Below are 12,683 nucleotides of genomic sequence, written 5' to 3'. Positions count from 1 at the left end.
ACACAAAAGTTAGAGTGAAATAGCTCCAGGAGAAGAAAATAATCTTGAATAATAATATTTTTAAAGTACTTATGGATATATGGAAATAGAATATTTGGGAAAAAATAAAAATCACACAATTTCTCAAAGATTTTTGAGAATCAGATTTGATCTGTTGGCTAATCTCAAGAAAACAAATTTTAAACTTAGAAAAAATAATGCCTTAAAATTTTTCATGTCTATAAATATTATTTGTATGCAACTCAGCTTTGAAGAATCAAGCGATATTATATCCACCGTGTTTGTTAAGTCAGCAGTTCCCACATGGGACAGCACTTTTGATAAATACGCTAGGCTGGATGCACATTAAGAAGAAGGTGACTGCAACTCAGCTCAGGCTGTGCTGCTGTTCTGTAATCCATCAAGTGGCAGGTATTTACATGCTCCAATAAACTTAGTTGCCAAGAAATACTCCCCATGTAAATACTAACTTTATACATTTTACAAATTTTAACCAAATGTATGTCATTTGCCACAAAGGAGACTAGGTAACAACGTGAGATATCTTATTAGAAAATCATTATTACTACTGAAAAAACAATGCAGGTAGGAGTGAAGTAGTCAATAATTCAGTATGGACTTCCTCTTATAATTTTTTAGAAGTAATCTGCCATTTCAAATGTTAAAGGTAGAAATCTCTTCCTTGCAGGCAGAGTAACAATTTCAATTACCTAATGTAAACTTGAGGAAGGCTTTTCTCTATTACTCTTTCTGACACAAAAGTGGAAAACTACAATTAATGTGCCAACAGCAAAAGAAATGAAATACCTATGATGTAAATGTGAAAATAAATGAGAGAAATACATACCTTTATAGTACATGAGTCATTTTTATAGAGACCACAAACCTGACAAGCACCATCATATATGACCATTATTTTAGGATTACTGAATTTATAACCATCATTAGATACCTGTAACATAATAGTTCTATAATGAGATGATTTCTCTAAATGTTCTGAAATGTTATATAAATATGAAGATGTCTTTTTGTTTTTTACCTTCAACTGCCACTTCCCAATTGGTTTCTCACCCACCAGATCTATGGTATCAAACTGCTGAACATCAATGGGCAGCTGACAATCAACAGCTCTGCTATTTTGGAAAACAGTCTGTGTATAGATGGGTTTTCCAGGCATCCATTCACTGTTATTATACTGAAGACATAGTGAGAAAGCAGTTAACCTCTGTTAAATTATCGGAATATTTTGCTAGTAAATTACATATAATCAAAACATTAATTTTAAATATATGCCTATTATAATGTAGTAAATAACAGGGAAACAAAAGTCACATTGGGAATGAGTTTTAGTCAGAATAATGAAAAGTGTACATATATTAATATGATGTAAATTGCTCCCAATAAATCATGCATTTCTTGGCGGTTCAAATCAAAGAATTACATATCAAACATATATACTATATTATATATGTCACATACATGTTACGAATGTTACCATATTATACATGTTATATATATGTTACCAATGTTACCATATTATATATGTTATATATACATATATATATGTTACCATATTGGCCAGTATGTAATGACTTTTGTAGCAAGAGGAAACACACTTGACTATGTAGTTGACACATAGCAGATTGATTTGCTGCCCAGAAATTCCTTCATTTCTCCTGCAAAAGCTTCCATCACCTACCTCTACTTGAAACTGTTCCCACAGGGCCTCTCATATTCCTACATGACCAACCTCCCTGACCATGCTTAACTGGTACAGGGGCTGACCTAAGCTAGGCCAACATTTCAACTACTCATAATATTTTAACTTTATACCCACAAAAACATCATGTCACTCAACCTCTGATGGCTTGAGTTGTAAGACACAAACTATGAAGTGGTTGGTGACCATTTTTTCACTACGGAGAGAAAGCCAGTATATAGTGATATGAGAAAACAAAGCCCATAGACAAAAGCAGAACTGATAGAAACATACACACACACCAAAATGCACACATACTGAGTCTTCACGGTGTTCAATCCCCAAGTTTAAAATTTTTCTTGAGAATTCAGCTACATTTTTGTTCTTGATTCTCTAAGAAATATATTATCATCATAACAACTATTTTTGCTCAAGTTAGATTATTAGTAATTTGAAACTAAATAAATTCTATCTAGTTCACCCTACTTACTAACTCAGTGACATATCATGCTTAAGCTACACTTTAAGTGTTCTTTTTCAGTATTGAAAATGCATTGGTGTCAAAGGAGGAGAAGCCAAAATAATTTTCTGGGTACTTGTAAGTATGTAGGAAACCAAAAGCTATATTTTGTTGCCAAAATTTAGATTTAGATTTTTCTTTGAAACTTATGACTGTAAAATGTTTTCAACCACTCAGAATTTGTCTTGGAGCATGTTGATGCTTCAGTATTGTGGGTCAGCAGGAAAAGGAAAGGAAAACGTGATTACTCTTGTCTTCAGTTAATAGAAATTACGTTTTTGAAGATTTAATGATCAAAAGAGTAAGCTGCAAACCTCCATGTTTAAGTGGGTGTGCAGGGTCTGGCCTAGCAGCACTATCAGTGGTTTCCCTGTTGTAGAGGAAGAATGACAGTAATTTCTCAGAGTAGGCATGGTCTACACTTAGGTGAATGTAGGGTCTTGTTTTCTTGTGTGGAAAGAAGGCTCCAGCCAATGACTGAGAACATATAGATTATTTCCACCTTTCTGTTTAGAGGGGCCTACCCAAAATGAGGAACATACAGGATTCTATTTCCTTTTCATTCATCAGTGTTTTGTGAGTCTATATTATGTGCGGAGGATATTTCATTGTAAAAAGAGATCTCAAAGAAAATGACAAACAACATGCAATTTTATTATTGCAATAAAAGAGACTCAAATAAGAACTAATATAAAAGAAGTTATTAAGCTAACTAATTAGCACAGTCAAAGGTGGCTTCAAAATATCAAATATTTCTCTTCCTGAAAATAAAAAAGGAGACTGCTACTTGGACACCGGGAGCAGAAGCGGAGAGTGTGCAATTCACATGGATGGAGAGAATGGCATGAGAAAAAGACAGGCATGTATGAAGTAGCATAAACAGGAGGTTCAAGCCTGCAAATAGAGACAAGAGCTGAATCATAATGTGCCATCCATTTCTTGGATAACATCTTTTATTTAATCCTACAAGTCAGCACCTTTAAAACTGGATTTTGTAGAGTCTCGACTGCTTTGCAGGAGGAAATAAAAGAAATGCTTGGGTGGTTGAATCTCTAGCAAAAACGTGCTTAAAACTACTAATACGAAAATAGAAAAAAAGCATGTTATGTTACACTTTATATAAAAAAGAGTTATCTATACATTTTTCTACCAAAGAAATATAGTAAGGATTAACCAGAAAATAATGAGAGTGCAAACATATTTCAATGAAAAGAAGGGGTGATGGAAAACAGGTGATAGGGATGACAAGAAAGTAATAATTCTACATGTATAGCTTTTATATGGCTTCAACTCTTAGTACTATGGCATTTCATATACCCTCCAAATAAGTAAATAACTAAAATCAACCAAAGTGTGAAAGAAAGTAAAAATGGAATACAAATGTTTTTAAAACCTAATTGTATCATACATAAAACAGACAGCCACTCTAAACAGAGTAGAAAAGAAAATAGTTAATCTAGTTAATAGTTAAAATAGTTAATAGTCACTTTGGAAAGTAGTATTTGCCTATATATTATGACCTTGTTTCATAAATTTGTTGTTCACAGAGGAAAGGGTTGGAATTTCTGAAACGGACTTACACACACACTTAGATTGAGAAACTAAGTAAATAGATTGTGGATGATGACAGCCAGTTTTTACCTGTAAAGAAAAGGGAGAGGAGAAGGCTAGAGTGAACCTTATGGTACTACAATGAAATTAGGAGTATCAGCATCAACTCACAGAGATGATAGATAGCTAAACAGATGGATAGGTAGATTGCTATGTGTGTGTATGAGTGTACATATATAGATTTTCTAACTGTAGCCATTAAAAGGGCCAAGAAGCAATAGCTACCCTGTAACAAGAAGCACACCTTGCATCCAAGTCTTGGACTTTAAATAACCCTCTTTGATAAATAAAACTAGATTCTTTGAAGAAATGGTTGATTCTAGAGTTGGAACAGGAAAAATATGAGTCTGGAATATTACATGATGCCAGAAAGTGAGAAATTGTTCAAAAAATTATGGAAGCAAGTTAAAAGGACATGAAAACCAATTTGTAATGGCTCGCACTCGTCAAAGCTGGAATAATTTAAGCAGCTAAATAAAGAATGGTAACATTGAATTATAATTTGTGAAATAAGTTTCTATTAGTCTATACTGGCCTGAGTAAATAAATGGATAAATAAATTGGAAACAAGGAACAGCTCTTTCTTTCAGTAGAATTCCAAATGACATATGTAAAAGAAGTGATGGAAATAGAAAATCACCACTGGTAAATACCAAAGTAATAATTGCTACAAGCAAAAATTATAGTTGGATACTAAAATCAGGAAGAAATAGTCTGAGGAGCTATCATATATTTTCACAATCTAAAAGTGTCTCCCTACAACATATTTATTATTTACAGTGGGAAAAACAGGAAGCTTACAGTGAAGATACATGGCAAAAGCCCCTTAAGTGATCAAAATTTACATTGCTAGTGAATAGCTACATTGCATAATGAAAGCATGCACTAAGAATTGTACAACATGGTATGACCTCAATCTAACCATAAGAAAAGGAACATTACACAAAATAACTGACCAGTGCTCTTCAAAAGAATCAAGTGTGCAAACGATAAAGAAAGATGGAACAGTATCACAATATGAAAGAGATTGAAGAAACATGACAACAAAATGCAATATAAAATCTTAGATTGGATCCTGAATCAGCAAAAGGGCCATTATTAGTTGGACAACTGGCAGATTTTGAACAAGGTCTGTAAATTAGTTAATAGTACTGTATCAAGGTGAATTTTCTTGTTTGAAAAATTGTTTTATGGATATGGTTTATAAATATTAAGAGAAACTGGGTGAAGAATTACTGGAAACTGCATTATTTTTACAATTTTTCTGCGAGTCTCAAGTTATTTCAAAATAAAAGTTTAAAAAAATTACTTCATAAAATGGGGAGTTATTAAGGATTTTGCATGATCCGGCTTCCAAAATGCTGGATTTTGAAGAGTAATCCAATTTTCAAGGGGAACTGAAATTTAACCTAAAAAGTTTAGCAGGTATAGACTCATGATGGCAGGGCAAACATATTCCATACAAAGTTAATGCAAGGCTTTGAGCAGGGCCCATGTTGGTGGCGTTGGGGATCCTAAAATGGTGGCACATTAAACAGTCTTCACTGAAGGTATGACTCAAAGGCTAGAAAAGTCTTTAAAACCCAGCACTGGCAAGACTGACGCTAGGAGAGACAGACTTAACTTCAGCATAACATAAAATAAAGACAGATATGCATTCTAGATTTGGTTTGGGCAAGTGAACATATTTCTTTTTTTTTGAGACGGAGTTTCGCTCTTGTTACCCAGGCTGGAGTGCAATGGCGCGATCTCGGCTCAAAGCAACCTCCGCGTCCTGGGTTCAGGCAATTCTCCTGCCTCAGCCTCCTGAGTAGCTGGGATTACAGGCACGCATCACCATGCTTTCTTTCCACAGTTCTTGATATGGTTTAGCTCTGTGTCCCCACCCAAATCTCATCTCGAATTGTTATCTCCGTGGATGGAGGGAGGGATGTAGTGGGAGTTGACTGGATCATGAAAGCAGTTTCCCCTGTGCTGCTGTCATGACAGTAAGGGAATTCTCACAAGATCTTGATAGTTTAAAAGTGTCAGGTTTCCTCTTAGCTCGCTCTCACCTGCCTGCCGCCCTGCGAAGAAGGTGCCTGCCTCTGCCTTCCCCCATGATTGTATGTTGCCTGGTGTCTTCCCAGCCATGCAGAACTGTGAGCCAATTAGACCTATTTTCTTTACAAATTACCCAGTCTCAGGTAGTAATTTTATAGTACTGTGAAAATGGATGAATACAGTTCTGTACAGTGTGTTAGAGGATTCCAGATTTTATCGGTATTTATCACAATTTTGGAGGAAGTGGGAGGAAGCATGAGAGTAAATCACAACAAATAATGCATCTGAAAGTAAGTATAAGATGTGCTTTCCAAGAGAATATAAATCTAAAAAATTCTCTCCTGACAAATCACTTCATTTTCGTGTGATGTCATATGATTTATTCTGCCAAGACTAATATAATGTCTATTCTCTTAAGTGATATTAAAATTACTTGCATGTACCTTTCCATTGTGTCTTATTACTTCATTGGGATTAAAATATTTCATGGCTTATCGAGAAAGGCTCTACCCATAAAATCCTGAAGTCAGCATACTTGTGTTTAACTATTTGATAAAGACACAAAGAAATCTATTTCCTCCTGTAAATTCTGAATTTCAGGAACACATTTGGCTTCATCAATTTAGAGAAAACGTAAGAAGAATATTAAAATATGATTTGCCGTTTTAAGTTTTCCGCTTACCCACATATACTTTTGAAATTTAAAGAGTTATCCTTAAAATAAAATTCCCATTTGAATGAAGACAAGGAAGACCATTTACATAATAATAAAAACTAAGTTATAATTTGATATACTAATGTTCAAACTGATCATGTCTGTTTCTGTGGTCTTAAGATAAATACTAATTTTTTTGGAGGTGGTTATTTTCTGTCTAAAATCCATAGTAAAAATATATAAAGAATAAATACAATTAGTTCTCATTTTTTGGTTTGTAAAAGAGAAATGTTCATACCTAGTTTATGCAGGATGTCTTGGCTAAAAACAATCTCTATTTTTTATGTTTTCACTTTTCAAGAAATACAGAGGCTTACATAAATCAACCTTGATATTCTTTTAGCTTTTTAACATAAGTGAAAACAGTGACCCGATACTTCAATAAAATGTTTATAAGATATTTTAATAAAGTTAACAAAGAAGCATCAACATTATGTAACTTGCTCATTGTCCTGTTCAGTTCTCTGTGGATATAACATCTTTTGGATTTACGTTGCTAATTGATAGACCATACTAATCCAAGAAAATATTAATATGAGTATCTCAGCTCTATCTACGTACCTGTAGCTTGGTAACTTCACATTTAATTGAAGGTAATTCTTTGAAACCTTTTCCAAAGACTCTCACCATCATACAATCATACTTTTGAACATCACAGAATCCAGCATTCCCAAGCTCTGTAATTTCAGGAGGTTTGTCTTTGGAAAACATATACAACAAATATTATATAATTTCTTTAATTTCAGGGAAAAAAACTAATTGTTTCAAAGCCCCAAATTAAAAGCATATGGAAAATAATATTTTAAAGTATAGCTAAAATGCTATTTACACTAATTAATCCATTAAATATTAAGAGTAATCTGGTATTAGAAGAAGTACTACCATCAAGTCAGTAATAATATATTACAGACACTACCAGTCCTAAATACACAGGCTTCACTAATGTTTAATAATATTTAATATCAACTAAGGACAAGTATTATGAAATTACCACTACAGTAAAGTACATTTTGGTTTTGCCATTTTGGTCTGAGCCATATGGCTGGGTTATAGAAAAAATGCTTCTATAATAAAATATAGTAGTTGGTAATACAATGTATTAAAATTTCAAAACGTCATCTGTATCAGTAACATCTGGTTGTCAAAATGGATAAAAGCAGTGTGTAAAAGTTATTAAACCTTTTGCCTAAGTACTGGGAAAACCTAAGTGAATACAACTTTACTAGTGGTAGGTAGAAAATCATGTGTATTCAGAACCCTAAAAATCTTGATGAAATTTTTTTTAAAACCATGGGTTACTTCAGTTCATACTTTCACCAATTCAACAAATGTTTCACAAGTTTTATTTATCTGTTGCTATTCTAGGCACTGGTGATGTAGTAATGAACAAAACAAAGTTTCTGCCTTCATGTAATTTACATCCTAGCATGGGAGGATAAAAAAACAAATGAATAAAAAGATAAATATAAAATAGAGTACATAATTGTTTTCAGGAATACAGAAAAATAGCATATTAACTATATTTTAAAGCAGATTAAGACCATGGAATTGTGTGAGAAAAACAACTCTCTTTTGAATGACCACAGAAGATTTTCTGATAATATGACATTTGAACAGAGAAATAAAGAAAGTCAGTCACAAAGATCTGTGGTGGGAGAATGCTCCGGTGAGAGGGAGTAGAAAGTGCACAGGCCCTGGGGTGGGCGCAGGCCTGCCTCCTTTGAGGAACAGCACAGCTGCCAGTGTGGCTGACGAGCTCTAGATGAATTCAGTGGGAAAGAAACCTCAGACCACTTAGGGTCTTCTACGCCATGGTAGGGACTGTCAACTTTACTCGGAAGGAGACGAAGAGCCATTTGAGCTATGTAAACACAGAGGCAATAGGATCTCATTCACAATTCATTGGGGTCACTTTGGCTGCTGCTGCACTGAAAATAAGTTTTGGGAGAATCTCTGATGATCCGGGGGAAAATAATGGTGGCTTAGACTATGGTTGTAACAAGGAAAGAAATGAAATGCTTTTAAGCTGAAGCTGGATTTGCTGCTAATGAATTAAACTTGAGGCATGAAGGAAAAAGAGAGTCAAAATGACTACAAGTTTTTAATGTGAGTAAATAGGAATGAAGTTTGCATTTACTAAGAAGGAAAAGGCTGTAGGTGGAATAGGGCAAGACGGTAATAATGGGAGGGAAAATCAGGAGTTACTGGTTTGCTTATTAAAATAAAACTTTTTACAGTTTATTTGTCTAACATATTAAGACAAAACAGTTTGTACTCTATAACTAGATGCATTAGAGAAAAAGAGTTTTAAGCAAATTAGCATAACTAGCAAAACAATATAAACTCAGTGCTTTAAAAACACTAAATTTCAGTTCTGAGAAAATAATGATTCTCTACAGGCAGAGGGCTCAATTGTGTGCAAAGGCCCTGAGGTCAAATGAACTTGGCATTTTCAAGGGACAGCTTAGAGACCAAAGGGGCTGAAGTGCAAACGACAGGGTGACAGTAGCAGGGAACGAGTTTAGAGGGACACTGTGTGCCAGATCACACTGTGCCTTCTGAGCTGTTCTAGGTAACTTCGGCTTTTACTCAAAATAAGATGAGATGCCATTGGAAAATTAGTAGTGTATGAATTAATATGATTTGGAATAATATAAAATCTGAGTAAACACTGTTAAGATACTGAGGGCAAAATAAAGATTTAAGACTTTTTATAATCAAACGTCATATGCAATGTCAAACTTAGAGAGTATTTACTTACCTTCAGAATCACTGCAATCATAAGAACTAAAGTTTGGGGAACATGCACAGCCCCATTCCATACACTGCCCATTGCCGCTGCATAAATTGGGGCATTTTAACACTAAGAGAATGTCTTCAATTGACGTGCCATACTCTTCTGTGTTATATTTCCCCTCCTCCACAATCCTCTTTTCACATTCATTTTCTAAAAGGGCCACACCTGCTTCTGCCCAGCTAAGATCATCTTTTAACAGAACATCCTTCACACACATATCTATAACACTGTCTAGTCTCTTGCCAAGAAAAGCAACACAGAGTCTTCCTATGCTGGAGTTGGCAAGAGTCTGCTGACAGAGGGTCAAGGTGCTGTATTCAGTGAGGCCAGAGGGTGTGGGCCAAGAGGGGACAAACTCTTGCTGTACATCCTCAGCATGGTCCTCTGGGAAAAAATAAGTAAGTTCTTCCAGATCCGTTTGGCTGAGACTCGGGAAAGCAAACAAAGGAAGAAACTCATAAAAGTTCTGTCGTTTCCATCTGTTTTGTTGATTCCACCTCATTTCTTGGCTCTGGCTTTCTTGACCTTCTGTATATCTCTTATTGTCCAAATATTTTAGTGCATCTTGTTTCTCATTTCCAGGATGTTTTTGTACATTTAAGTTTAGTTTGGTGAGGTTTATATGTTTTTTTCCTTGGGGAAAGAAATTTAAATTATATTCTTCTTGAGACGTATACTTGTTCATCTCTCCAACAAGTGCATCTGAATTAATATATTCAGAGGTGATATCTAGCTCTGGTATCAAAGAAGATAACTTGACATGACTGAGGTCTTTGCAACCCGAAACAATTTCTGATTGAGAAACACTGTCCAGATCATCGGAAGATGGATACAGTGAAGCAGTGTCCAACAAACAGCTACAATAGGATGGCTTTGCAGGTGACGTCATAGAAATTGGCAGTGTGTCAAACATGCTTTTTCCTGGTAAAATCCTTCCAGATGGAAAACAGGAAAGAATAGTAATTTGTTCATAAACATTTTTTCCTAATATGTGTTGCAAAAAAGCAAGGTGTTGAGTCAGACCCATTTTCAGTCTAATATTAATACAATCACAAGTGGAAAAATAGTGTCTTACCTCCATGCATTAATAAAAGCAGCATAATTGTTAAATTTTTCATCAATTTGGATCCCATTTTTGTCATGGAAATCATTCTCTGCATTTTCATCAAAGGTTCCACAAAGTCCCAGAGTGTTTCCGTAATCTATACCAGGGGCTCTGAGCGTTAGACTCATGCCCCATTCACTAAGATCGGCACGGATGAATGCCCCAGAAGAAAACCAGATCTGAAATACAGAAATGCACAGTACAGAAATAAAAGATGTTGAAGAAATATTCAATCTGGATTAAGAAAAGTCTATTATTTAAAAAATAAGAACTTGTTATTTCTTCAATATAAAAAGAGACTAAAATACTGATTTTTCTGGCTACAACTTTCCTCTTAATGTTCTATGTCAAAATAATGGGTTTTTGCATTTTGCTAACGTGAAATTTGATGACCATACTGATCTTTTTACTGAAATATGTTGCTTACAACCTCTTTCTTTAAATAATTAAAACTAAAATGAGATCATTTATACAATTAATACCATTACAAATCTTGAGAAGGATATTTACCAAGTAATGTTTCTGATAATAATTATTTAATACAGAATTAGATTGTCAAGTAATTAATTTACACAGATGAATATAATTTCAGAGGAGTACATATTTCTATGGCTAATTAGCATTCTTAGGCTTCCCGTAGGCAAACAGAATCAGAAGCTCAATTATAACTAGAAGGTAGCTTGCAGAGCTGGCAATCTGAGCAAGGAGAGTTTGCTCAATGACCCAAATAGCCTGTGTAATATAACTGTGAACCACATCTCCCATCACAGGAATTACCTCTTCCAGAGCAGCTACTTTGATGTACTTTGTATGTGGAGAACCAATCTCTTTTAAAAATCACTGAAGAGTCACTACTGTCTTTGTTGCTCTGGTTGTTTTTTTCCTCTTTAAATTTTCTTAAAATTTAAAAATAGATTTTTTTCTCTTTTTACAAAAATGATATGTGTTACTTGCATTAAAGTATTTTAAAAACAAACAAATTTAACTTTCCAAGCCACCTTAAGGTAGCTAATATTAAGATCTTGGTACAAATTCTTCAAAACCTCTTTTATATTTCAGGCATATATTTGCCTGTCAATAAACACACACACCTACTCCATCATTTTCATGACTATAAAGTGTTCTATTATATTAAACCTCTTTATTGGTCACTAATTTTAACTTTTTCCTCTTACAAGGAAAGATACAATAAACATTAACTATTTTTTACAATAAGCTTTCACAAGTAAAATTTAACGGCAGAATAGCACACATAGGTGCAGGTTATATATGTATGATATATGTGTTCCCAGGAAAGACTGTTTCTAAATGTACTATCTCTACTCTTGCAGATATTGTATGAGAGATGTTCAATCTTTATGTATTTATCTATCTGACTGCCAATGAGGCTAACGTTTTCATATTTATGTTGGGTTTTTTTGTAATTTTGAACATATTCAGTTTTATTTCCTTTGTGAAAAGGCTTTTTATATTATTTGTTCATTTTAATTGGAGTGCTGATTATACATTAGTGATACATGAGTGTTTTTTATCTGGCCTAGGTTTTATGGGTAGCAAATATTTTCCCAATTTTTGATTTGCATTTTGGTTTTCAGTGATGAAATTCAAATATATAATGTTATTTTCAAAAATGATTATTTACTTCAATAAATATTATACAATCATACACTTAAATTTTTAGTACTTTACTTAAATTTAAACTTGATTTACTTGGAATTACTTGTTTAAAAGGTGTGTGGAAGGTGGCCATGACCTGAACATATAAATAGCTTAGTCACAGATATGAAGGATCATCTTTAAAGAAAATTAGCTTGCCAGGAATAAAGAAAAAAGAATTAAAAATATTAGTATGTTGGCTCATGCCTGTAATCCCAGCAATTTGAGAGGCTGAGGCAGGTGGATCACCTGAGATCAGAGTTCAACACCAGCCTGACCAACATGGAGAAACCCCATCTCTACTAAAAATACACAATTAGTCAGGCATGTTGATACATGCCTATAATCCCAGCTACTTGGGAGGCTGAGGCAGGAGAACCGCTTGAATCTGGGAGGTAAAGGTTGCAGTGAGCCGAGATCATGCCATTGCACTCCATCCTGGGCAACAAGAGCGAAACTCCATCTCAAATATATATATATATATATATACACACACACACACACACATATATATATATGTAAATACATATATATGTA

The 12,683-nt window shown here is 34.2% G+C and overlaps 1 protein-coding gene across 2 annotated transcripts in view; it reads right to left on the bottom strand.

The window, feature by feature from the left end:
* The window catches only part of VWDE (von Willebrand factor D and EGF domains), a 79,111-nt gene that overhangs the window by 30,970 nt on the left and 35,458 nt on the right, over positions 1–12,683 (bottom strand). For both annotated transcript variants that reach the window (XM_032287077.1, XM_032287078.1), the window contains exons 11-15: positions 10,461–10,669; positions 9,350–10,317; positions 7,150–7,286; positions 1,040–1,195; positions 848–952 (exon numbers count right to left, since the gene is read on the bottom strand). In XM_032287077.1, the coding sequence (XP_032142968.1) occupies positions 848–952; positions 1,040–1,195; positions 7,150–7,286; positions 9,350–10,317; positions 10,461–10,669 (1,575 nt within the window). The remainder of the gene's footprint in view (positions 1–847; positions 953–1,039; positions 1,196–7,149; positions 7,287–9,349; positions 10,318–10,460; positions 10,670–12,683) is intronic.

This window comes from Sapajus apella, unplaced genomic scaffold (genome assembly GCF_009761245.1).
Source record: "Sapajus apella isolate SASKATOON/1434 unplaced genomic scaffold, GSC_monkey_1.0 scaffold19, whole genome shotgun sequence".
Lineage (NCBI taxonomy): Eukaryota > Metazoa > Chordata > Mammalia > Primates > Cebidae > Sapajus > Sapajus apella.
The sequence above is the reverse complement of the archived record's forward strand: the minus strand, read 5'-3'. Positions and strand labels throughout refer to the sequence as shown.